Raw genomic sequence first — 27,681 nt, forward strand, 5'->3', positions numbered from 1 at the left:
GAGCTGTTGCATTAGCAGAAAACAGCTCTGAGGATCCCTTGGCTTTCTGATACTGCATCTGATATGATTTTGTGTGTCAGCACTAGACATGTTTGCCAACTGTGTAGTTCAAGGAGATACCCTGGGGAATTGGCATCCATCTATGCAGACTGCATATAGGAAATTAACCAAGTCTGGAACTAGGAGGGGTGATGGTATAAGCTCAGCACCCTTTCAAAATGAAAATGTCTGTATGTGTTGTGGGTCTACATTAAGAAGGACTAAACTGAGCACAATGGTTATGCACCAAAGTCCAAGCAAGTGCTACTTCTGCTTTTGAGCCAGGACTCTTGATTTTATATGTGACTCTCAGTACATTTCCTCAAGTGATTCCTTAACTACCTCCCTTGTGGCAGAGCTGCAGGCCTAGGACCTCTGTTCATCAAGTCAAGGATGGAAACAGCTTGGGTTTCAACCGTTCAGAGAGAAAAAGAAAGTAATGAACAAAATTAAGTGACAACCTATTTTAGCAGCTGTATCAAAGGAAAGACCGGGTTAGTCAGTTCCAATTTGGCAGGAAGCTGTACTTTGGTGATGTGAAGCAACTGTATCCCCAGAAAACATGGGCATTAAATCTCACAGAAGACAACTTGATTTTGTTCCTGTGGCGTACATTACTTCTAATGCTTAACAAAATACCTTTAATCTTTGTTCTAAGGGAATGTGCAGTCCCCATGGAAGCAAGCCTAACCACTGCTTAGCCATCTTTTGCTTGCTGAAAAATAAAGTTGCTTATTCACAAGAGCTGCCACTGATTGGGGGAGGCGCAGAGGCTGCTCCCACTGCTTACCTATGGTTTGTGAGAGTCTTAAAATGCAGACACTGGTTATTGTACTACTAAGGGCTCCACCCCTGCTCACTTTGCTCGCCAACCCCATGTACCCCCCGGCAATTCCCAGCCCCTCACAGCTCCTTCAACCCCTTAATTCTTCTTCAGCCCTTAACCCCATACAGCCCCTTTAATCCCTACCCTTTTACAGCTCCTTACACTCTCAAAGTGGTGGGTGGTGGTGCTCTGCTGCTTTCCTGGGTCCCTGTCACTTATCAAAAAGGGGAGGTGTGAAGCGTGTAGCAGACCTCTGAGTCTGCCTTCTTCCTCCTCAGTATGCAGCAGCACCCCATGGCAATGGGACGTGACTTCTCCCTTTTGAGTGGGGGTGGGGGTGGGTCGGGAACTGTGCCAGGGCTCCCAATCACCTTAATCCGACCCATTCCTGCTGAGTGTTTCTCAAATGAGGGCCATATGGCCCCCTGGGGGCCCCCAGAATATTTCAAGGGGTCCACAGGTGAAAGTCGCGTCAATGGGTGGGTGGGAGGCATAGAGCAAGGCTAAGGGGCTGCAGAAGGAAGTGAGAAGGGGGAATTTTTTAATTTTTTTAAAGTCCTGATTGGCTGGCTATCTGCTTGGCCAATCACAAGTGGGCAAGGGGGCGGCCCACTAGGGCCTAACACTGCTTTTTGCCACATGCATTTTCTTCAAGCAGTCCTGGTTTATTTCCAGAAGGAGGGGGCAATTAGGATTGGGGCCTTTGAATGTTGCCAAGGGACATAGGCCCATCAGCAGCGTCAGCCCAGCTCTGCAAGGCGTGGGGTGAAATCCACCCCAGAGCCTAGCCGAGTGGGGTCGTCTGGTGCTGCTGCTGACTTGCATCTAGTAAATTACTAATTGTCTACTCAGAAGAAAGCCACATTGAGTTCAGTGGACCTTACTCCCAGGTAAGGACATGTGGGGCTATAGTGTTTTATCTAGGCAGCCAAGGCTCTTCCAGATGACAAAGTTTCCAGATCAGTGAGGACCACTTGCTTTTTAAAATTTTCCCATATATACAGAACTCCCTGTGCAGCTTTTGGACTGCTATCTGTAGCTTTCCCCCTCCGTGTCAAATAACTGGAGTCAAATAAGTGTGGTTTACTTTTTATAATACATGGAAGATGGACCTCTCTTGGGAGATTCTGGATTCTCCTACCTTGGAGGTTTCTAAGCAGAGGTTGGATGGCCATCTGTCATGGATGCATTCTCCAAGTTTCCTACGTTGCAGGCGGTTGCACTAGAAGGTTGGCCCTTGGGGTCCTTTCCAGCTCCATGTTTCTACGTTTTTCTGCTCCAACAATATTTCATTATGTTCCTATCATTTTATGTAATTGTATCTTGTATAAATTATAAAAAAATATAAATAAAACGTGTTCTGTTTACAAACAAAATATTTAAATATCTACCTTTCTACCAGTAGGCTGGGGGGGGGGGCATGGGCATAGCCAGGGTTTTTGTTAAGGGGGCAGGCTTTTTTTTAAAAAAAATAATTTTTATTAACTGGCCAATCACATCAAATTAAATCACATCATATAAATTCCGAATTACAAAGCCAAATTTTTAAATTTTGTTGGGGGAACCCATACTTCAAGATCCAAAGGGGAATTCAGATCATCTTCTTATTACTGCGTTAATGTCCAAATCAGTCCCAATCAGTCCAAACAAAGTTCATAATTCTATCCAGTCTTATCTTGGTGTTGCCACATCATATCTTGTTCGTATAATTTCTCTTTTTCCTTTACGATCTCTTCTGTTAGTCTCCTTAAGCCGATAGCAAGTGTAATAATCCTGTGTGGATTTCCCGTTCCTTCACTAAGTCCAGATGGTTTCCATATATCTCCTTCGTAGATAACATCACTTTATCCATCGTAAATTTTGGCATTTGTCGCTCTTAAGTCCCACCGAGGAGTTGATTCACGATATGTAAACAACTCTATTTCTCTCTTTCTCCTCCCAGACCCAAGAGCTCCCACAATGCCTCACAAAATGGCGAACGGCATTTTTTCCTGACTGCGTCACTCCAAAACTCTTAGCTTTCCAGCTTCATCTTGAAACATTGCTTTGGATCGAAAGTTTATCTCCACACAGCCTTAAATCCACAGCTTAAGTCCTTAATTTCTGACTCATTAGGGGAGGGGGATTCTTGTTAAATCACATAAAAAGGTAGAGGCAGGTTTTTCCCCCCCTCCCCCCTCAGTCATTACCGTATCTTGACGTTCTTCTCGTATTTTATTGTTGTCTTGTTATCAGAGATCTCTTCTGTCAGCAGTATTTACTCTTTTTCCTTGATGTATGTGCAATTAATCATGTCCAAATTCTTTCTTTTAAAGATCATTGCAACCAGCGGCGCGAATCGGGGACGGCGTTGAGGAGTGCCGAAAATCCCACAGGAGGGCTTTGTGCCTAGTGCCCCCACCCCCACAAATTCGGGGGTGGTATAGGGCACAGCAGACAAGGGCCGTCCCCCCGATAATCCTGGGGGGGTTAAGGAGGCTAATTAACCCCATCATAGCCTCCAAATTACCTCGTGTGGGTCGGAGAGATGTTATTGTCAGCCATCTTCTGATGCGCCACCTAGTGGCCCCCAAGGGGGCAGGCTTTTTTAGGGTGGGGCAGAACCTCAGATTTGTATTGGGGGGCAGCTGCCCCCCTGGCTACGTCCATGGGGGGCACAGTCAGAAAAAGGTTGGGAAACACAGCATTAGCTTTATCTTCAGTTTATTTGAAAATATGTGCCTTATTTTACTGGGAAGCAGAAGATGTAATAGGTTGTCTAATCTTTAAAACTCTGTAACTGCTGTCTTTTACAGAAAATAATTCCAATACTATAGAATTTATTCATCTTTCATTGTGAAATGCTTAATGGATGAAACGAAAGTAGCTAGTTTCAGATCCCATTCATGCCAAAAATAACTCAGCTCAACACTAATGGATCTAAGGCACTCTAGATTACCAATCAAAGGGACACAATGCAGCTAATATAAGCAATGGCAAATCATATTCAGCCCTTGCTTCTATTAGCCACATTGTGTGTGGGTTCTGTATCTGGGTTTTCAAACTGTTTAAAGCAGTGGTTCCCAATTGGGAGTCTGCGTAACCCTCGTAGGGGGTCCATGGCACCATCCACATAACAAAAACCACCATAGAGATGTCAAATAGTTCATAAGTAGGGGGTCTATGGATTGGATTTTGAAAAACGGGGTCCACAGTACTTAGCGAATTGGGAGCCACTGGTAAAAAAAAATCTTAAAAGCCATTTGATTTTAACTTCTGCGTGGACTAGCCCTCCTACACAAGCTTTCGTGGTCAATCATTCTTTGCTTTGTATAAAATGTACAGATAAACCACCTGAAGCATGACCATCGGAATCTGCACCTTCTGGCATATCAGATGAAGATTGAACATGTACCCAGTGAAGAATTGCACTAATTGGCCGTTGCTTGACTGTTTTTAAGTGAATGCTGTTTCCTCAAATATGCCCATGCCAAGACCTTAAGAAATAACTAAGCTTTCTCACCTAAATCTACGCTGCATTTAACATTCCTGGATTTTGAGCTCCCAGCTTTCAACTTTAACCTGTGGGATAGAGATGTGCAGAACCTATGGCATCTTAAAAGTAGAGCTGAAAGCCCTGATAAAAGCAGATTCTTCAACAGATTGAACTGCAGCATCACATTAGCCCTCTTTAGATGATCAGTTACCAACATGTGAATGGGCTATCAAGAACATTGGCTAGCCTTAAATCCTAGACACTGACACATGTCCCCATATCAATGCATGACTGGCATTAATTTGAATGCACCCACTCTCAGATGAAAAAATGTTCCTGTTCCTGTGGAAGGAGAAGCACACACATAACCCCTCTTTAGGTAAAGGTAAAGGTACCCCTGCCCGTACGGTCCAGTCGTGACCGACTCTAGGGTTGTGCGCCCATCTCACTTAAGAGGCCGGGGGCCAGCGCTGTCCGGAGACACTTCCGGGTCACATGGCCAGCGTGACGAAGCTGCTCTGGCGAGCCAGCAGTAGCGCAGCACACGGAAACGCCGTTTACCTTCCCGCTATAAAGCAGTACCTATTTATCTACTTGCACTTAAGGGTGCTTTCGAACTGCTAGGTGGGCAGGAGCTGGGACCGAAAGACGGGAGTTCACCCCGCCGTGGGGATTCGAACTGCCGACCATATGATCGGCAAGTCCTAGGCACTGAGGTTTTACCCACAGCGCCACCCGCGTCCCATCCCCTCTTTAGAACAACATAATTTACACATTGACCAGAGTGGAAGCTGGGGAAAGAGGGAAACTGAGAGAAACCAGAATTGATTCACCTGTTCCTATTTCCAAATGACAGATGAGGGCTATTGCTGAAACAAGCATTCTCTCTGTACTTTGCATTCTTGTTTGGTAGCCAAACCTACCTAGTTGGGCAGACAACACATGCCCCCTTTCCTTGTATTTCAAAATTCTTCCATTTTTCCATTGTCATGGGATAAAGAGGAAATTTCTGCTGTTCCAAGGCTAGAGCAGGGAGCACCTCACTATGAATGTGAGAGTCTACTGTTTTAATTTCTCTCTTTTTAAAAATGCCTCCCTCAGTCAGATAACCTTGTGCATTTTCACTTTGGGAACCTTTACTCTTTTAGCAGTATCTTGCTCTCAGAGTAAAGCAAAGGACAGCAGTCAGGCTCTGACTCAGCTAAGCAGCTTGGTATTAGCGAGACTGTACTGCTAATTGGTATTCCTTCTTATGAGCCACACAGTATTGTTTCCTTGTCAAAAGCTAAGAGCTCACAGGGGAGAATTCTTGGTGCTGTCTACTTCTGTTAAGGATGATGCTTCTGTTTCTGGTATAAATAGCTGTTTAAAGCATGTGCTGTCTCTCTGGGCTGATTCGGAATTGTTAGCAAAAGGTGGGCAAGAGGCAGCAATTGCCTTGCTTCTGCTACTCGACACAAGACGAGTGGGATCATACTGTGCCAGCAGCACCATTTCAACAAGCAAGTCTAACAGAAACACAATAAAGCATACGTGTTGACCAAAACAGGATTGGAAACTACTTGCTTTATAAAACTGAGGATCAAATGTATATAATTCAAGTTTTATAGTGCAACCCTATGCATGCAGGACACAATTCCAACTATGTTCAATAGGACTTGCTCCCAGGAAAATGTGTGTGGGAGGACTGCAGCCTGAATAAAAGACAGTGACTTAATGTCTAGCAACATATTTATCATACGTAAAGTCTGTACTGATTCTGAGACTCTGCCTAAATATAGCTGTCAAACACAAACAGTTTCCTGGGGGGGGGGGGGGACCACAGCAAAATGTCTGTGACCATTATGATGAAGGGTTTGGAAGCTTTTTTTTGTTTGTTTGTCATGAAACAGTTGCTGTTCTCATTCTTACCATGCATTTGCGATCATCCACCCCTGTTAAATCCTCCTCAAATTCCTTCCCTATATCAAAATCCATGATGTAGTTTTTAAAAGTGCTTAGTGTCTTAATGATCATGTGATCGCCATCTTGAATGATCTCTTTGTCCGGTTTGAGCATATTAGCTATTTTTCTCACAGCAATATTTACATCTGAAGGGAAGAAAGAGACCAGAAAAGAGTTCTGTAAAGATCAAACCTCTGGAGAAGCTTTGAAGATTTTCTTTAAAAAAAATAAACTTGTAGTTCAATACAAAGTGAGGAAGTTTTAATACTTATCCCCACACAGAATGAAACGATAATCTTGTCAACATATATAGATACTTTTGCCTAAGATTTGGGCCAACCTTAACAAACTACAGTGCCTGGGATTCTTTGGGATAAGCCATGTCTAGTGTGGATGTGTGAAAGTTGCTATAAAACTCTAAAAATACATTCAACTGAAAACTATTACTTACTGCTACTATAGGTATAATATACCTGTTCAATGAGTTTCCTAATCAAATTTGTAGCTCAGGCTCTGCTACTCTTGTTCTGTCCCTAAGACTGTACACTTCCTGAGGTAAAAGGCTTGCTATAACACCAGCAATGTATGATAACTTCAGGATAATTAATTTTGATAATTCAGAAGTGTTTATTTATGATTATATACTTAACTTCTGGATTTTATTTCTTGCTCTTCCTATCAGTGAGGCACTTTAATATATATATATATATATATATATATATATATATATATATATATATATAGATACATGGCAATATTAATAAAGAAACTCAGTAAAACCAAAATATTTTCATACAAAAGCCATATACAGTGAAGTGGAACGTTTATGTGATTGATGCTACAGAAGAATCAGATTCAGCCCAAGTGTAGAAGGCATGGAGCTATGGTTGTATAATAAATTAAATTAAATAAATAAAAGAATCTTACCTAATGCTTTCAAATACTCCTCAAAGTTGTCATTGCTGAGCATTTTCCAATAGCCATTGAAATCGGCAGGCATGGTTGGTGCTTGTGTCCTCGTCAATATCAAAGCTTTTCAACTTGTGTGTTAATTCTGCACCATACAGCTCAGAGCCTTTTGCTGAGGCCAAGTCTGAACTCTGGTTTCTTTTATCTGTTCTTCCGGCCATGCAGTTATGCTAGTCCCTTTAAGCCGATTAGCGTCGAAGTGTTACCTTTAAATCCCCCCAAATATCTGAACCTTTTAGCTTGCTAATGACAGCAGGATGGCTTGATTTAAATGGACGAGGTCATTGCCCTTCTATACCGATGGCTGTATGGCCACCGATTAGCTGAGTTTCGATTTTAACTTCTTTCCCTTCCATGCGGCTAAGAAAAGAAGATGGCTTCTCCTGATACACCAACAGCATATCTTAGTGCTGTATGTAGTGGACATACTAGGTGGTTCAAGAAGTGGCAAATTATAGTCTCTGGATCGTCTGAGATCGTTGCCCTCTGTCTTCCAAACCTGTACTCCAAAGAGGTATGAAAGTTCTACCACACAAAAGGAACTGCATTCTGAATTGCTATATTTTGCTAAATTTATGAAGGAATCCCTGAGCAATAGGTGTTGGGAAGCAGAACATTGAGCCTTTTAGTATTGGACTTGCACCCCGATTCCAGTTGTCAACAAGCATCTCCAGCAGAACCGAATGTTTTATTAATCAGCTGAGATAATGCGCCGTTTTTGCAGCCTGAAAAATAAGCAGTCCTTCACAGAAACCTATTAACTTCAGTGCAAGTAAGCTGGGGGTGGGGGGCGTACACACACACACACACCGTGCAGTATTGCATTATTCAACAATACATTGCTGCTCGAAAAGAATCACTTGAGACTGTAAAGTCTTCTCATCACTTAGGAATACAGCAGGGAAATTTCGAACACGCTGCAGAACAAATAGTTTTCAGTGTAGCATGAGCTCAAGGTTAAATTAATTGAGTTAAGAATTCCAGGGCATTAGCTGCTGTGCCTCTGGATAAAGGCTAGCTCCTTCTCCCATGGGGCGCAAGGTGGCAGATTGTAATAATCCAGATTCTCATATGTATTTGATGATGTTTAGTTCAGAGTCACACAGTACTTATTTCACATACCTAAAAAATCTGAAATTAACGACCTATCTTCAAACTCTCCCCATTAACATCTGATAGGCATCCTGCTGAAAACAACGATCCAATATCTAAGAAATTCTGAAAGCCGAGGGGTGGTGGGAGAGATCCCCAGAGAAGCCTGCTCTACTTTAAAATCCTGAGTAACAAAGCCTAAGTAATTTGTGGCACAAGGGGAAAATCTGGCAAGAGAAAATCTGCCAGTGGCGGGTGATTTTTAAATTTAAAACACACAAAGACAGTGAGAACAGAGGAGCTGCGCCATCTCACGATAGGAGGGAAAACAACTTAATATGGGGTTGGATCTCTATGCCAGTGCCTCCGATTTATGGATTTGTGGGCCATATACCATTACCTGCACGAGTTTGGCTTCTTTGCAATGGTGTTTGTGAATAACATAAACTTGCTTACTTGTGTTAATTTACTAGTGTGGGGCTGGAGCTTTGATGTACCAGAGTGGACAGTCCTGGAACAGATATGCAGGCCCCTAGAAGGATCACCCAGTGCGAGAGATGAACCCCTGGAGGAATGTGGCACAAAAAGCAGGACTGCCAGGAGCCAGGCTGTGTCGATTTCATGCCCTCACCTCAGGCTACAGGAGCAAGTAGAGTGGTTGCATACCTCAGAACACAGCAAGGTGGCAGTGGAAGATACAGTGTACAGAACGATTCCTGCTGCTCCCCAGAGAAGGAAGAGATGTGTGGTGGCGGCAGCTGACTCCCTATGGAGGGGGACAGAGGCAGCAGTGTGCAAAGGCATGACTCATGGTTCAGTTGTCTCTACACAAATGTACAGAGTATGGGAAACAAGCAAAAAGAACTTGAGTTCTTAATACAGGATGGCAAATATTACCTAATAGGCATTACTGAAACCTGGTGGGTCGAGACTCATGAGAGGAATGTAGAAATTGAGGGGTACAATCTGCTCAAGAGATATTGATCAAACAAAAAGGGAGGAGGAGCATTATAAGTGAAGGATGTGCACAGTGAAGTAGGTTAGGCTGAGAGTGAGCAGCTGGCTAAAAATTACCGTAATAGCTCATTCCATGAACTTCACAGCTGAGCAGGAGTTTGAATTCAGGCACCCCTTGTCTAAAGTCCAACATCCTATCCATTATTATTATACTGCAAGTTCTACCTGAAAAATGGTCAGAAATTGAATTGATGAAAAGTTTGCCATATGGCACCCCAGTTTTGATTTGTCCTCCTTTCAATTTTCCTTGCTTTATTTTCAGCCCCACCCCCAAGCAGGGTAAGGACAAGGGAGTAATGGATGTTTGACAATCACATTGATTGCCAAGCTCTAAAAGACACAGAAGTAGGTGTGTTGAAACCAGTTTCCAGAAAAATTTACCACTTCATTTGCAAGTTATAAACATTCTTCCAAAAGTCACATGCAAAATAGGTATTTTATGAAGCTGTATGCAAAGCAATGTTTTATGTTTTATATATGGTATTCTGCAACCACCAGATTATTTCAGAACGATAGCAGACCCACAAAAGAAATTCAAAGAGGGAGTGGATGTGTCAATACCTGCCCTCCCAAAGCACCATCCCTTATCATCTCACATAGAGCAGGAAGGTTTGAATGGGAGTTTTCTACATGCTAAATGTACTTAGAATCCTGCTTGTGCAGTGTTATTGGTCACAGGAATACAGTGTAAGCGTAGTCAGCCAAACATGTGAAGAAACCCCCTTCAGACAATCCTGCATCTGGGGTAGAACCAATGGAGATAGAGACAATGGGACTGTCTTTTTATTCTCACACACATTGTCTGAACTGCTGAGTAGGCCAGAGGAAAGAAGCATCTTTCAGAATTCTGACTTGTATTCTCCTCTCTTCGTAATGAGGTTGCTGAAGACATTTTTATAGATGATTCCCTGCGTTTGAGCAGGAAGGCAGGCTAGACTTATGTCACTGACACAAACCACATATAGACAATGCTCCTTTGAAATATTGTCCTGAAGTAATGGAACTCACAACTGTGTCTTCTGGGTTGGCTGGTGTTAAGATGAAATATGCTGGATCCTCTCTTTTGTTAAAAGCTGAGTGGGTGTGCCCCATGGCAGAGAACTGCATTACTGTAGTACCTGTGTCACTGAAAATCTGTTGTGCCTGACTGGAAGCAGTTGCCCATCCATTGTGCTTAGATCCAGCTCCATGACCTGCTTAATTTCTGCCTGGGGAAATTTGTAACCAAGAACTAGTATCTGGGTTTGTCTTTTGCTTCCTCCCTCCCACACCTTTTTTCCTTTTGTGTCATGTATTTTCGATTGTAAATTCACACCTGGTCTTTGTTTATTGCAAGTTATTTCTGAACTTTGTAAGCCATTCTGGGAACCTTTTTCAGCACAACGGCAGAGTTAAAAGACCTTATATAGCTTCCACCCCCTGAATTTATTAGAAGAGCTTGTGAAACACCCATACAGATGTAAAGATGTCAGCTACAGAAAAATATACGTTTTCTCTCTTTGCGTCTTTAGAAATACAAATGCTGCAGTGCTAAAATACAATTTACAGGAAATATTATAAGTCCATTTATGAAGTGAGGGTGGAGGAAGGCTTCCTTGCAAATCCAGTGCTGATAAGTGGGTCTGCAGTCAACGGCTTGACAATTTTGCAGTAAAGACATTGAAAGCATTGTGGCATTGCGATGTGGTGAAAGGCTTACAAAAATAGTTCACAACATCCAAAAAGAAAGGAAAGAAAAGAAAAACCTCAAACAAAGTCCAGACATAGAATTATAGAATTGTAGAGTTAGAAAGGACCACAAGGGTCACTGAGTCCAATGCCCTGCAACACAGGAATCTTTTGCCCAACATGGGGTTCAAACCCACGACCCTGAGATTAAGAGTTTCATGCTTTATTGGCTGAGCTACCAAGAAACAAAAGAAGATTGTAACATCACAATCCCACACCACACAACGTTGGAAGTAAATCTTATGGAAATCAATGGGGCTGACTTACAAGTGAATTGTTTAGGATCACGTGATATGGGAGCTTGTTTTGATTCACTGTCAATAGTGATACTTAAAATGATAAACTTCTTTGCATAACAGATGGCAAGGCAGAAACCAAATGCAGCAGGCAGTCCTTGTTTTAGATTTCCAGTGCCTATAAATAGACTCCAGTGCTTTCAAGAAACATCAGGTGGAACGAGGACTCTCTTCTTCATTCATTTCAACAAGAGGAAAGACCTGGATCTACATCCCTATTAAGTGTGCAAAACTGTCTCCAACGCTGAAGTTCAGTGGGGAAGTCCCTTTGTGAACAGAGATAGGCTCATTCATCAGTTCTTCACCACAGCTTTTGACTGGCACAGACGGATTTTTCCATAAAATGGATTACTCCCATATTATCACAACCAAGCTTGCTTTCCTTTACAGGCATATTGTTTAGGATTGTCGCTCAGAGAAGTGGGTAACTTAGGGCTCAACCACACATCTACCTGCCCTGCTGCTTTCCCCCAGGAAAACCCACTGCTTACAGCTGAACTGGAGCAAAAGTCAGTTGGATTTTCTCTGAATTGGCATTTGCCCTGATTTAGTGCTAACAGTGAATTTTTTGAGGGAAAGAGGTAGGGCAAAGGTAATACTATTCGGACCCATGCCTAAAAATCATAGGAAAAGTGGAAACCCACTCAGACCCATGATTTCTAGGCACAGGGTAAGCGGAAGTGAGGACAAGCCCCATATTACCATCAGTCATTAAGAGGGCTGACGACAGAACAATATCGCTTAAGTGGCTGCAGCAAATCCCCTTCATTTCTTCGTTCAGTCTCATCCGTGTATATATTGTGTTGCTTAATATAGGAAATAACAGAATCTGGAACGAGGTATTTCACACTTTGCCCTTTGCGCAAGGCGTGCCTTATGTTTGTGGCACTGATTTCATTTTGAATCCACTCCCTAACCAAGTGGATATTGTGCTGGTACCTGCTTAAAAGTGCTGACTGAGAGATAAACTGAGAAGGATTGTTGCCAACGCGACTAATACAAACCAACCCAAATTTTCCCACTATTTCTAAAATGTGTTCTTCCTTCCAGAGGTTAGGTGTTTGAAACGTCTTCAGAACATCAGCTCCACACAGAAGTTTTAACTCAGGGACAACTGCAAGAACATAATATCATTTGCATTATTTTCTTTTGCTGAAACATCCCCTTTAGATGTACATTTATATTTGTAGTTTATACGAACACACACACTTAAAATTCAACCAGCATCCTGCTAGAATCTACTGAAGTTAAGGCTGCTTACACAATAAACCTTTAAAGTACATTCTTTCCTCCAAAGAATTCTGGGCACTGTAGTTTGCCTCTCACAGAGTTATAATTTCCAGCAACTCTTAAGAAACCACAGTGCCCAGGATTCTCTGAAAGAATGTGCTTTAAAGGTATAGTGTGTATTTGTAAAATCCTCCATAAAGTGTATTATTTCAAATGGCAAATGGACATCATATGCCTTTGCCCACACGGACCCACCTGTTCCTGCAGTCATTCTCATAACCCCTCCTGCTTGTGCACACATTCATCCAGCAACAACCAAGAACAAAGCCTTCTCTGTTGTGCCACCAACACTTGGGAGCAGCTTCCCCACTGAAATAAGGCATACTCCAACACTGTTTCACTTCTGAGGCATGTTAGAAACACCTTTCTTTTCTAGCTTCTTCACTGCCTTGTCTACCATTATTTTTCTGGTGTGTGCTTTTAACACGTTCTGTCTCCTTTAAAAAAGCATTTTCACAGTGTGTTTTTTTATATGTGTGTAGAATCTACCAGTTTCCTTCTCTTGTGTTGATGCTTTAGTTGATACTTTAGTTATGACAAACCATTATTTCCTCAGTGATTGTACAGAGAAAAAGAGTGTGGTTCCCATGTACATATGGGGGCAGCCAACTTCCCCACCCACACATATAGTGTGCCCTGTAGCCTTACAAGGGCAATGTACAAAAAAGAGAGGCTGCCCCTGTTCCATGGGAATTGCAAGTGGGAAGGGAGCTGTTGAAATTAGGTCCTCCTTGTGAGATTCTTACAGGCATCTAGACTAGACTGATTCAGCAGGGGTTACACCCACACCAATTTAGATAGATAGATGATAGATGGATGGATGATAGGATGTGTGTGTTTGGAAAAATCCAAACTATAAAGCATATTCTGAAGCTTGGGGTAGAGATTTATCTAGCAGGCTCCCTCTGAATAAAGATACAAGCAGCCCTCTTTGACAACCAACATCAAATGCCAACATGGTCAAGCAACATACAACACACTATCATCCATCATTCCCGACATTAAAATGTCTATTTTAAAAAATTGTGAGAACAGCGTAAGGCTCTCTCTTCAGAAAGGCATCAAATCTTGAAACCAGAATTGAACAACTAAATGGCTTTTTAAAGAAGGTTGCTGATAGAATCAAGTCTAGAGGGACAAGAAACAGGCATATAACTTCCTTGGACTTTTGAGGGCTACTGTTAAATAATGATCTTGCAGTTTCACAACTGATAATGGTTTTTCTAAACTGCAATTCCAGTAAGAGTGATTCAGTTTCTGTAGCATACTTGAACCTTTTTTTTATTTTTGGTAAGGTTCTGAATGGAATATCTGAATCAATACTGGTAGCAAAAAAGTTATTCTAATACTCCATAATACCCTGCCAGAAAGGAAAACAGAGTTAGCTAAAGGAGAAACTGCCACCAGCACAAAGCAGCTAGCTTTAACAGCCTGCAAGATCTCATTAAGAGACAAAACTCTCAAACCAAAACAGGTAGGAAAGCAACCAGGTTATCTGCCCAAGTTCAATTTGAAATGAAATAAAGATCAAGGGTCTCTTATAAAAAGGAAAAGACTACTCTGTATGTGATGCTAAACTCAGTGACCCTTACCGGAGATGTGAAGACCTACTAAAATAAGTTACACAGAAGCAGAAAGCATTTTAAACTGATAGCAGCCCTTGTAAATATCTCAGAGGACCTTTCAAAAGGAAATAGCAAATAACTGAGATGTTCTCAAAAATGGCAGGCTGCTGTTATACTAACAAGAAAGTAGAGATTTCAGAGAAGCCAGGCTCATTGAGAACTCATTAAAGTCCATCTCAAAGGAGATGCAAGCTTTACAAGGGTCTGAGTTCTTCTCCAGCTCAGATTGAAATCCAAGCTGGAGAAGAATTATAATATTTCCTGGTTGACAAATGTTTTGCAGTCACAAGAGTGCTCTCTCTTAGCTGAGCTGAAGAAAGCTTCTGTACGCCACAGATCATTCAACCCACCCCCCGGAAACTCCTTTAAGGAGTCTTGAAGGATGGGCTTTTTTTTGGCAGTCAGACATTGCACAACCTGCTGGATGTTGTCCTTTCAATGTACGCTGCCAGGGTAAAAACTAAGGTGTGGAAGCTTATTTCCCCTGAGTGCTCCATCTGCAGCCCCACTATTTACCCTGCAGTCTCTTTCCTTCCCTCAGTTTAATGTAATGGCATGACATTGAATAGAGGGTGATTTAAGGAGCCAAAATAGGAATTGTTTTTCTTTGTTGCATACAGTAAGGGAAAAAAGTATTTGATCCCCTGCTAAATTTGCCCATTTGCCCTCTGACGAAGAAATGACCAGTCCATAATTTTAATGGTACGTTTATTGTAGCTGTGAGAGACAGAATAACAGGGAAAACCCCAGAAACCCAGAAGACAAAAGTCAGAGATTGATGTGCATTATAATGAGTGAAATAAGTATTTGATCCCTTTGCAAAAGATGACTTAGTACTAGGTGGCAAAACCCTTGTTGGCAATTACAGAGGTCAGACATTTCTTGTAGGTGGCCACCAGGTTTGCACACATCTCAGGAGGTATTTTGTCCCACACCTCTTTGCAGATCCTCTTCAAGTCAGTAAAATTTTGAGTCTGATGTGTAGCTACTCACACCTTCAGCCCCCTCCACAGATTTTCAATGGGATTAAGGTCTGGAGACTGGCTAGGCCACTCCAGGACCTTAATGTGCTTCTTCTTGAGCCACTCCTTTGCTGCCTTGGCCATGTGTTTTGGGTCATTGTCATGCTGGAATACCCATCCTTGACCCATTTTAAATGCCCTGGCTCAGGGAAGGAGATGCTTACCCAAGATTTGACGATACATTGTCCCGTCCATCGTCCCTTCAATGCAGTGAAGGTGTCCTGTCCCTTTAGCAGAAAAACACCTCCAAAGCATATGTCCCCTCCATGTCTGATGGTGGGGATGGTGTTTTGGGGGTCGTATGCAGTTTTCCTCCTCCTCCAAACACGGCAAGTTGAGTTGATGCCAAAGAGCTCGATTTTGGTCTCATCTGACCACAACACTTTCACCCAGTTCTCCTCTGGGTCATTCAGATGTGCATTGACAAACTGTAGATGGGCCTGTACATGTGCTATCTTGAGCAAGGAAACCCTGGGCTCTGCAAGATCTCAGTCCTTCACAGCATAGTGTGTTACCAACTGTTTTCATGGTGACTATGAAAACCAACTGTTTTCATGGTGACTTTTTTCATGGTGACTATGGTCCTAGCTGCCCTGAGATCATTGACAAGTTCCCCCCATGTAGTTTTGGGCTGCTTCATCACCGTTCTCCTGATCATTGCAACTCCACGAGATGAGATCTTGCATGGAGGCCCAGACCAAGGGAGGTTGACAGTTATTTTGTGTTTCTTCCATTTGTGTATTATTGCACCAACTGTTGTCAACTTCTCACCAAGCTGCTTGGCAATAGTCTTGTAGCCCAGTCCAGCCTTGTGCAGGTCTACAATCTTGTCCCTGACATCCTTGGACAGCTCTTTGGTCTTGGTCATGGTGGCTACTTTGGAATCTGCTGGATTGATTGCTTCTTGATAGGTGTCTTTTGTACAGGTACTATAACGAGCTGGGATTACAGGTAAGACCTCTCCCTTATAGCAGGTGCTTTTAATCTCAGCTCGTTACATACAGTAAAGATATCAGGTAGCCTGACATCTGGCTGGTTGATAGGGGATCAAATACTTATTTCACTCATTATAATGCACATCAATCTCTGACTTTTGTCTTCTAGGTTTCTGGGGTTTTTCCTGTTGTTATTCTGTCTCTCACAGCTACAATAAACCTACCATTAAAATTATAGACTGGTCATTTCTTCGTCGGAGGGCAAACAGGCAAATTTAGCAGTGGATCAAACATTGTCCCCCCTCACTGTAGTTAGTATTGTTATTGTTAGTATTGGTCAAAATAGACCCACTGAAATTGATGGCGGTTAACTTAGGTTATTGGTATGGGTCTACTCTGTGTAGGACCTTGCTGAACACAAGCCTAAGAATAGAAAATGATCTGAGATCTTTCAAAATTTGTTTCTTGAGCTAAATCTCTGCATGCTTAGCGGAGCTTGCCTTTCTTTACAAAAAGTTCTTCCTTAAGTTTTGTTGTTGTTTTTTAAAGCAAGCGTAGAAAATATAATTTAGAAATAGTTAAGTAAAAGGGGTATTGCAGATGCTGGGTTGGATCCAGGGCTCCCTCCATTTGCTGAAGGGACTTCCTCATGTTAGAGGAAAGTCAGCATAATTCATGGTTGTGGAATAACCTCCCCTCCAAGGTGAGTCTTGCACCATTGCTGTAGGCTTTTTGACAACTGGTGGAATGGATGCTCTTCCATTATCCTGCATTGCTTTTCTATACTCCTGTTAACTTTGCTGTTGGTTAGTTTTGTGTTTTTATTTTACGATTTTTAATAATAATTTGTACTGGGACTATTTGGAGAAGGGCAGGCTGCAAATACAAATCATATATCTATATGTATATGACCCTGGCCTATGATCCACGGGACAACTGGGATAACAGTAGTTACTAACACATTGTGCAAGGTACATATGGAAATTTTTAGCATCAGGCAAGCCTGTCAACAGCATGGGAGGGATTAAACCTAGCTTGGGAGAGATAAGCTAAAATCATTCACTGCTTGCAGGTGGTTGAAGAACATCTGTTGGGGTCTTGACTATGCATTACTAAATAGGAATTAAAAGCTCATTTAGGAGTACATGCAGGGAAGAGCGAGCAAAACTTGGGAGGAAGAGAAAAGGGCTAGAAAGGGAGCTAATCGGGAATTAAAACAAAAAAAGCATAGTTGTGGTTTTAAATTGAAATTTCGGCATCACTGGAATCCGTAGCATTTTCCAGGTGTTCAGGGAGGTAGGTCATGACACAACCTACGCACATTCATTACTGTACTGCTTCACAGGCTCTCAAACTACAATTTGAGACATTTTCTTTCATTTGTTTGTGAAACATGAATGCACACAGTGATGCAATGGCATTGCTGTGGCAGGCTCTACCTCTGTACACTGACATGTACAACTAAACACACAGAAATAAATTTCCCTTTGATTGCAAATCCTGCAAAGTTGTCAGCTGCTTGGAGAGAGCTCCCCACATGCTGTATGTGCAATGGATGCGAGGGAAATCTTGAGGCATGCTAACGAACCACAGGTATTGGTAGGGCAGAACCAGCCACCATGGTACCAGCAATTCCTTTGACCACACCTGGGAAGCTGCATCAGATACATCTCCCACAGCATTAGTTTCCCAACTTTTGACCCCTGGCTCCAGCCACTAACATAAATAAATGCTCTATTTTCCTACTTAGGCATGGGTATTAATCTGATAAAGGTGTAAGGCATTATCATCTACACAAGGAACACTACCGAAAGCAGTAACAAACCTGTGAGTGATGAAGCAAACGATGCTCCGGCAGCCTTTTCTATGGGCCAATTGTTTTCTCCGGGCAGTTCCTTGATATGGTGTGATTTAAGCAGTTCTTTGTAATGGTGCCTGTGTTAAAATAAAAGGCTCTGTGTAAGGTAATCCTCTCAGAGATACACAAAGCGATTATCTTGCACTTTCTGTTTCTAAAACTCAATCGGCTTTTGTGTACTTCAGGGCTTAATTAGATGGCTGGAGAACTTGCCATATTAATTCTGTGCATTGCAAGATTTGTGTCAATGGCGGCTCACATTCTTGTCCTAACTTGAACATCTTCGATTGACCATTATTTCTTTTTAATGTTGCTTTTACTCCTCTAGGAGATATAATGCATGTAAAACAGTATCTTTTGTTGGACTTCAGCTTTATAACACTCAATAAAATGTAATAAAGATTTCAGGCATTTACAGAATAAGCTGCAAAATGGTTACATTAAAAAAAATACAATTTCAAAAAGAGGAGAACAACAAAAAAGGTCACTGACTAGGCTCGAAGTTCTTCTTTGAGAATGTCCTATAGAATGTTTTACTTTTTATTCTTTTGAATGGGAGACACCAACAACATAACAGGAACTGCTTAGTTAGCTCCACAGTTATTTGGATCCAGGCTGGCAAGGAAACCAGGAAGAGCTTTCTAAAAGGTGAGAACATAAAAATATGGAAGGGAACAAACGGAGTAACTCAGCACAGCAAAGCTTTGTCAGGAGATAGGTAAAGCAGATGCTCAGGGGTGTGAGGCAAAGGTGGCCTGAAGCCAACAGTGACATCAAAGCTTCTTAGTTGCCCAAACCAGTGACAAGCCTGACCCAGATCCTATTTACAAGGATCAAAGTGTCTCCCATGTGGCCTATTTGCGTCGAGAGGCTTCCCTGCTGATGTGACTGGTCTCCTTTGGGGAAGGCTGGATTGGGACATGCTGAATCGTGTCCTCACATTTCCCAGTTGATAGCAGTTCAAGACCCACCCTGGAGCTGAATACTGAAAAATTCAAACACAAGCCTGCAGCTAGATTCCAGGAGCAGTTTTCTTCTACAATCAGAACCTATACCATTCAGTGTTGGTTTGTTTGTTCTAAATTGAACCCACTACTCTACAGGCATCCAAATGTAAGGAATGTAAAGTGAGCACAATGAATATGGTTGCCAAAACCGGTAGACAACTGTAGAGCTACACTCTAAGCAAGCTGCAAGCAATGTGCCAAACTTATTCCGAGGCCTACAAAGGTTAAGAACAAGCTCAATTCACTTCCATATGAACTTCCTCACACCTGAATAAGCAGAAGTTGTAGCTGTTTAAAATGTTAAAGACAGGAAGAAGGATTTCCCTCCTCTTGCATTCCTCTACTGGGAGATGTGCCAAAGCTTGACATCTTAAGGCTGCAATCCTATCTATATCTACACTCTCCTGGGAGTAAGTCCTACTAAGCTCGTGGATGGGGGGAATTATTTCTAAGTAAACATGTATAGGGCTGTACTGTAAGTTAGATACATCACAACTAATGCTGATTTGTTTTAACTGATGTTAATGTTGTATTTTTTAAAATGTTTATATCTACTTTGGAACCTCATGGTGGAAGCAAATAAGAAATCCCAAGAAATAATAATAATAATAATAATACAAAACAAAATAAAAGAAAAAAAATTCCTTCCAGTAGCACCTTAAAGACCAACTAAGTTAGTTCTAGGTAGGAGCTTTCGTGTGCATGCACACTTCTTCAGATACCTGAAGAATACCTGCATGCACACGAAAGCTCATACCTAGAACTAACTTAGTTGGTCTTTAAGGTGCTACTGGAAGGAATTTTTTTTCTTTTATTTTGTTTTGACTATGGCAGACCAACACGGCTACCTACCTGTAATAATAATACAGTGTTAATTAAGATTAAGAAAAAAGCACCAGCTTTGGAGATGCAGTTTGCCAGCTGTAATTCTCACAGTTTGATTCAGCTAGATATATGATCAGTGTCAGGAGTGCTGCATAGAAAGAATCCAGCCAAGCCGAGACACAGTATGAGTTGAGGATTACAGAAAGTACCAAGCTATGTGACGAATATACATTCATTTTGTACAGAGATTTCTTACTACGGTTTGATTATATTTTGCACTTTCGGCAAGCGGTATGTCAATCGACTCATATTGCCTAGCTTTTAAAGCATAAAGAACATACTTGCAAACTTGAATAGGTTTTTTTCTTCTTCTCTCCTGACAATTCTCAACACTTCTTCCCAAAGTCTGGTGTTGATGCTTTCCAGATGCAGCATCACTAGACATTTTACTTATTTATAGAAGTCCTCAAAGATTAAGCAAAGCAGCTTGTGACAAGTGCCTAGCAGAATCTGTTAAGCATTAATTGAATATTGTAATTTTACAGGACAAGGAAGAAGGCATGCATGAACTCTCAAATCGGGTAATGTAAAAGAAATGGGAAGAGAGCTGGATCAAAAGACAATCAAGCAACATTTCTTTTACCGTATATTTTGTAGAATCAACAGCAATTCCTTCTTGTCAAGACTGAGGAAGGAACATAATAATAATAACAACAATAACTACATCAATAATAAACAAAATATAATTTAGATTCCAGAACTGCAGGGGGCTGGATTGGATGACCCTTGTGGTGCTTTCCAACTCTACAATTCTATGATAAAGCAAGATGCAATGCCATTATTGGAGAACTAGAATGTGATCTGTGACAGACATGAATAATTGTCAAGGCATGGAGACAGGAACAAGAGTATGTGCCTGTGTAGAGAAAAAGTAAGTGGGAATAACAGGATAATCCTTCCACAGTAAACTAGCATAAAGATCAGTACAATAGAATGGTAAGCAGGTTTTCAGTGCCTTCAGAAGTGAAAAGTACAAGTGTCTAAAAGAAGGACTGTGCCTCCTAGCTCCATGGGAGAAAAAGGTAGAGAGACATCTGAGATGAACTCTGAGAAAGAGAATTTTGGCTTCTTTGTTGAATCAGTTCTGCAGGACTATGACAAGAATATCCAAAAACTACAGAATGAGAAAATATCAAAGTGACATTTGTTGCAATGAAGCACAACGTACCCAAGCTGTAATGGTTCTAGGGTTGCTCGTGCGTAAGCTGGTGCAAACACCTGGCTGGGTTGCCTGAGTGAACCTTTTCTGTCTGGACAGCCACTCACACGTGGCTGCCTCAATCGCTGGCAGAATCCGTCAGTGGGCGTTTCTTAAACTTCTTCCAGCAAAGAAGCTCTTTGACACCTAGTCTCCTCCTACTCTCTCTGCGCGAAAGCCTTCTGCGCAAGGAGGGCGTAGGCAGCGGCGGACCCCTACTCTCCCCGCTGGTCCCCGGCAAGGAGTCATGGGACCGCCTCCCCGCTTCCCCCATCTGCCCCCCTTCTCCACTGGTGCTACGCTGATTCTCTTCCCCAGAAGATGGGCTGCCTCTCCCAATCCCGGGACGCTCTCTGGAATCTCTCTGGATTTTGCTCTCTCCCTCCGGCACTGATGGCAGTTCCCTGACACAAGCCTACCAAAATTAAGCCTATAGAAGCCGACATTAGCAAACAACTAGGTTCACTATTTTAATCTGATGCATATCAAAAGATGTCAGATGACTGAAGCAAGCAAGCCAAAACTCAAGAAAGCACCCAGATTTTTTTTGGGCGAGGACAGGCAGAAGGAAATCCAGGATCCCTAGCTGAGTTAACCTGTAGAAAAAACCTTCCTTGTCTCACAAGTGAAAGACTGACAGACATTTGATCTGCATAGGTGTTTTATTGAAATGTAAGACAAACTATTGAAGTATACAAAGGATACAGGCCTTCCTGTGATCAAATGAGTTTTGACACAGCCCTCCAGTTTTGTGTCTGCCATGCCACAGCAATGAAAAATGCATTCAGACACGCATTCTAAGCCGTCTTTGTTAATGATGACAATGCCAGACAAAGTTTTCCTTATATGAAGCAAAAAACCACACAATCCTAGGTGGGTCTTCTAAGGACTTCAGATTATTCAACACACAGCCTTAGAAAGCACAAGAGACTTAGTATGAGGAGCAGAATATAAATTTAATCACAGGAATGCGAACAGCGTCTGTCTGGAAGGAAGAAAAAAATACTACCAAAAGACATTTGGATGAAGCAGACATCAGGGAGTCATGGCTGTAAATGAACCTCAGACAATGAAACAGATAGCTAGGAGGTACCATTTCATCACCATGTATCTCACAGGTGCAGATCCCTTCATATGTTAGTGAAGGGGTTCACACAGAGAAAGGGACAATGGTTTTGTGCAGCTGGCCCTGCTTCCAGCATCACAGTTAACCCCAGACCCATCCCCAACATCCTAGACATAGCTAGGCAATCCTGAGTACATATTTCTTCTCTACACACAAAGGCTTTCCTAGGAACTGAAGTCTGCACCATCAGGTATGCCCATATATGCTTAAAGGGCAAGGCATCCCCAGTTCAGATGCTTATGAGTGTTACAACCTGTTGTAGATTGGGAGGGGGAAACTCTCTTTAGAGGAAGTACATTAACAATGTATTCCTATGCACAGGGGGATGTTTACTCCCAGGTTAAGTGTGAGTAAGAGCCACAAAATACATTGGCAATTCTGGAATAAACATAGACAGAACTGAGCTGTAATACTGTAATAAAGTGATTGGTAGAAATATCTATACAACCTTCCTGTTGGAGAGGAACACTGCATTACGAGGAGGGTAACTGGGCTCACCTTTGAAGTTCATCCATTTGGTTGAAAAGTATTAGTTTTCAAACACCAAAGGATATTTTCACTTAATGTTTATAGTGGCTTAGATCAGGCATGTCCAAAATCCGTTTTGGGGGCCTAATCCAGCCTGCTGGTCGGTTTAATCCAGCCCCTGTGGCAGTTTATTTCCTGGGGTTGGCCCTTTGGTCTGCCCTCACGGCCCTTTACTTCATCAAATCTGTCCCTCTTTGAAAAAAGTTTGGACACCACTGGCTTAGATAAAAGTTACCTAGTACATGTGATAGGTTGTTGCACACTAACATGTTTGATTCAAAGGGAGAGCTTCTACAAAAAATAATAATATAAGTTTATTTCTACAGGTATGACTCAAAGATTATCAGAAAATCTTGCTCCCCTACATACTCTGAGGTATAGGCCCAATTTGCTGGCTTTGAAGAACATACATGTTTAGCTAGCAATAATCTAAAATAGAAAAATATTTATTTAGCTTTTCCTGTTATGCCATGATTGGAACTGTATACAGTGATTAGAGTATTCTTCACTCAGGAAGGTTATTGTTGTAATGAAATATACATAACAAGATTAACACAGCTTCCAGACTATCCATTTAACCCTCCGCACTGTGTATGTGTGAAACCATCCAGTGGGCTGGTGGGCTTCAGTACCCCTTTAAAAGGTCTTGGCTCCTTCCCTGGGAGATCAGCCACTTCTTCACTGCCAGCTTTACATTTTCCCTAGTCCTTCTCAAGACATTTTTGGTACACTGAAAGCCCAGATTTGTAAAAATGTAGCATAAGACCCCACTCAATTGAATTTCATTAGCTCATTCTACCCTTGGCGTATAATTTCGTAGTGCTGGCAAAAGATTCCTAAAATACAGCTTATCTGAGATACCCCATGATTCTTTTGATCATCCAATGCAGAAGCAACACACACACACACAGACATCATCATTACCTGAGAACCACTACAGTCTCACTCCATTGCCTTTGCTCACTCTCCCAAGGGTCTACTCTGATCCAGTCGGAGGTCTCCAGTGCAAGTTGAGCCATGGCTATGCGATGCTTTGCTGCCGCCAAACCTTGCTTTCCATAGTCATCATTAACTGGTGAAATTATACCTCCAATCACTCGGTACTTTCCTTGGTACAGGGAGAAAACAGAAAGGGGGGGGGAACAGTCCTTGTATATCTGTTTTGTAATGGTGATAAATGAGGAAATGAAAATTATGTAAACAATAAAAAGCATTGTTCCCTCTCCTTGGCGATTAAACTGTTCAAAGTTCTATTACTGAAGCGTCAACTCCATTAGATAGTACTAAAAGGAAAAGTGGATGTGTGTAAAACCTTCTGCAAATAGAAACATTTTTCATTTATAATGCATAGGATTAGACAGACTGAAGATAAGGCTAATGAATTTTTAGTTCTAGCAACTGTACCAGAACAGTTTCAAGATAGCGCAGTTGATGAATGTTTTAATTGACCAGTGTTTATTTCTTAGTATCTGATGCATACTAGCTAACAAGATTATCATGCCTTATCCGCATGCTGAAGGAATAATGCCATGTTTCTGTAGATGTTTTCTGCCACTCTGCTTAATAGTGCACAGCAAAGCAAATCAGGACAGTCAAGGGAGAAAATGGTTAATAAGAAAGGTTTTTCAGACCAAGACCAGAATGCTATGAAAGAAAAAAAGAGAAATCTTTAATTGGGCTTATCTGCGACAAAGATCTCCATCCATATGATTGACCACGTTAATTAAAATGGAAACAGAAGCCTTTATTCTTCAACAGTGCAATGAAATCTTTGATGTAATAAGATTTGCAAGGCAGGCTCTAATGTCCTCAACTGAGGTTGGGGAAAGTCAATATGATGTTTTCCTAAAAGTTATCAAATTTATCCAAGTATAAATAGCAAGGGAAGCCTGCAGGAAGACAAGCTTTCATCCATCTGTTTCCCAACACTCTGGGGTGGATGAAAATGTCTAGCTAAATAAATGATCACAAATATTTTCATGGATTAACTTTGGCAACAACGTCAACCTAGAACTAATCAATTATACAGCATTACTTATTGTGAACATGTGAAGCTGTATGACCTATCCAAGTTCAACCACTGGTCCATCTTAGTGCAGCGTTGTCTGCTGACTGATAACAGCTCTTCAGATCTTGAGGGGTCCTTCACGAGATGCTGGGGACTCGGTTTGGGACCAAATTAATGCAATATGTGCATACCACCATTCAGCCAACAATACCTCCCCCACTGCCTTCTTTATGAGCTCCACAGTTCATCACTGCAGTTCTGCGCTTTACTGGTTTTTCTAGTTTGTGCTTTCTTACAGCTGTTGGGTGGTACTCAGCAAAATAACTGCACCAGTGGCAAGGATTAGTGTTAGCACAACGGGATTTGCCCCTCTCCTCCCCATGTGATCCCCAAATCTACTCTGGGTAGTTGGGAGAACCGCTGAAACAGATTTAGGGGCTGCATGGGGGGAGGAGAGCAGGAGAACATTCTATTGTTCAAGAAGAAATATTTGCACTGTTGGAATCCACCTCAGGGTTACACTGAACACAACCCATTATCATCTGACTTCCTTCCTAGCTGGAGCTGCTCGTTTTAGGCTAGAGCAGCCTATGAATTTTAAAGCTCCTCTTGCTATAATTTAAGCAGCTGTAAATTTTGCCAGTATCCAGGAAAAGATCTCCAAAAAATATTATTGCCTAATGTGAGCCCTCACCCTATAATAAAGTAGCAAAATCCTTATCTATCTTCTTGGCATGAGTCAAATGATTGCTCTGACATTTTCCAAAATCTCAGGGTTAGCAGATGCTTGGGAATGTTTTCTAGCATATTTTTGCAAGTAGAGGCTATACACGAACTAGCCATGATAGATGATTTTTCTAATCTTTTTTTTAGTAGGTTCCAGTAATGGGCACTCTAGACTTTGCCAGAGTAATTTATGGCCTCACTTCAGATCTACACTTTAATAGAAAGTGCAAACCTTTCTATTACAGTAAAAAACACAACCCAAAAACTGAAATGAGGTCATAAAGTGGCATCATGTTTATTGCTGACCAATTACTCCAGGTCATGCTCGCTATAATTAAAGTTAAAAAGTAGTTCCCCTACTTGTTGCCTGAGGTAGAAAAATAAAAGCATGCCTGACTTGTATGTTGATTCTGCTGCCATTCTAAATGTAAGGTTAGCTGTCTTGAATGTGAAAGAATGTGTAAAAAATTAAAAGCTGCCTCTTCAGGCCAAGGGTTCATTCAAACATTCTTGCAGTAGCATCAACACCAGTTTTCAAAGTCCCTCCACACCTTCTAAGAGGACATCTATAGCCAGGCCAAATCTTGTTGTTGTTTAGACGTTTAGTCGTGTCCAACTCTTTGTGACCCCATGAACGAGAGCACGCCAGGCACTCCTGTCTTCCACTGCCTCCCGCAGTTTGGTCAAACTCATGCTGGTAACTTCGAGAACACTCGTCCAATCATCTTGTCCTCTGTCGTCCCCTTCTCCTTGTGCCCTCCATCTTTCCCAACATCAGGGTCTTTTCCAGGGAGTCTTCTCTTCTCATGAGGTGGCCAAGGTATTGGAGCCTCAGCTTCAGGATCTGTCCTTCCAGTGAGCACTCAGGGCTGATTTCCTTAAGAATGGATAGGTTTGACCTTCTTGCAGTCCATGGGACTCTCAAGAGTCTCCTCCAGCACCATAATTCAAAAGCGTAAGAGGACATCTATAGCCAGGCCAAATCTTAGATCACAGTTTATTCCTACCTACAGCATGAAAAACCCAACTAAAGTCATTGTGGTGGTAGAGATGTGGGGAAAATGCCCAGATTCCAAAGCAGACTCACATGATTCAATCTAGTCCACACCTGCATCAGAATCTGCAGTTATGCAGAACCCTCCGTAAGGCAATATGTGGACAGACGCAATGCCTGGTCTCTTTCTTTTACATTTTTTTTTAAAGCAATCTAGTTGGCTAGCACGTGGAGCTCCTTGCTACCATGTACTCAGTACTGAAATAATGCAAGTCCGCTTGAGACATTTACATGGGGGTAGGCAAGTCATATCCAACTCTGAGCAAGAGATCATCAAGAAAACTTGCAATACTTCAATACGGTGGTGCAGCTGTGCAAAACACTATGCATGTGCATTCTGGTTAGTGACTGAAATAAATTGATTCATTCATACACATGAGCTGCTCTAGTCAACTGGACTCTCTTTTTTAAGGCTGTAAAAGAGCAGGGCTGCAGGACTCAGACCACATAGCAAGAACTTGTATTTTTCATCACAAATGTTGCCTTTGTGCTTCCCTGTGGATTTTTAAGGATTTCCTCTTAAAAGACCACACAGAAATGCAATGTGCTTAGTCCTGTTTTCATGTAAAACTCAGGTGGACTGGACTTCAACAGGTCTTTCCAATCCTAATTTATATTTTAAATTCAACTAATCTAACTCACCCATCCCAAACTTATCCACTTAACCAAATTCTGCAACACAGTTCTGCTCAAAAAAGTAGAATTAAAACAAGAAATTCTATGCTGAGAAATGTACATTATAGAGGAAAATGCACTGAAAAGCATACAAAATATATACTAATGGAATGGAAGGCATACAAAATGTGTACAAAGTGTTTAAAATGTAAATACACATTTCTCATGCTTTTTTTAAATCCACAAAAAAACAGACGAGATCTATACAAACCTGGCATGAAAATGCAAATAGGTCAAACCATCAATCCCTTGGCTGCATTTAAATAGCAGTTTGTTTATTTTTTACGGACATTTCCCTAACTGTTAATTTCCACATTAAATCTGAGCTTTCACACAACATAAAAGCCACTTCTGAAAC

At 41.7% G+C, this 27,681-nt stretch overlaps 2 protein-coding genes across 6 annotated transcripts in view; both read right to left on the minus strand.

Annotated features, from left to right (window-relative positions):
• Nucleotides 1-7,862, minus strand: part of RBP1 (retinol binding protein 1) — a 38,812-nt gene extending 30,950 nt beyond the window's left edge. The window contains exons 1-2 of the mRNA XM_079975951.1: nucleotides 7,212-7,862; nucleotides 6,252-6,430 (exon numbers count right to left, since the gene is read on the minus strand). Of these exons, the coding sequence (XP_079832077.1) occupies nucleotides 6,252-6,430; nucleotides 7,212-7,284 (252 nt within the window). The 5' untranslated portion in view covers nucleotides 7,285-7,862. The remainder of the gene's footprint in view (nucleotides 1-6,251; nucleotides 6,431-7,211) is intronic.
• Nucleotides 7,863-11,237: 3,375 nt separating this feature from the next.
• Nucleotides 11,238-27,681, minus strand: part of NMNAT3 (nicotinamide nucleotide adenylyltransferase 3) — a 37,683-nt gene continuing 21,239 nt past the window's right edge. For all 5 annotated transcript variants that reach the window (XM_079975940.1, XM_079975941.1, XM_079975939.1 and 2 more), the window contains 3 exons: nucleotides 23,785-23,968; nucleotides 18,084-18,193; nucleotides 11,238-12,500 (listed from right to left, as the gene is read on the minus strand). In XM_079975940.1, coding sequence (XP_079832066.1) covers nucleotides 12,091-12,500; nucleotides 18,084-18,193; nucleotides 23,785-23,968 — 704 coding nt within the window. In that variant the 3' untranslated portion in view covers nucleotides 11,238-12,090. The remainder of the gene's footprint in view (nucleotides 12,501-18,083; nucleotides 18,194-23,784; nucleotides 23,969-27,681) is intronic.

This window comes from Podarcis cretensis (genome assembly GCF_951804945.1).
Source record: "Podarcis cretensis genome assembly, chromosome: 5".
Lineage (NCBI taxonomy): Eukaryota > Metazoa > Chordata > Lepidosauria > Squamata > Lacertidae > Podarcis > Podarcis cretensis.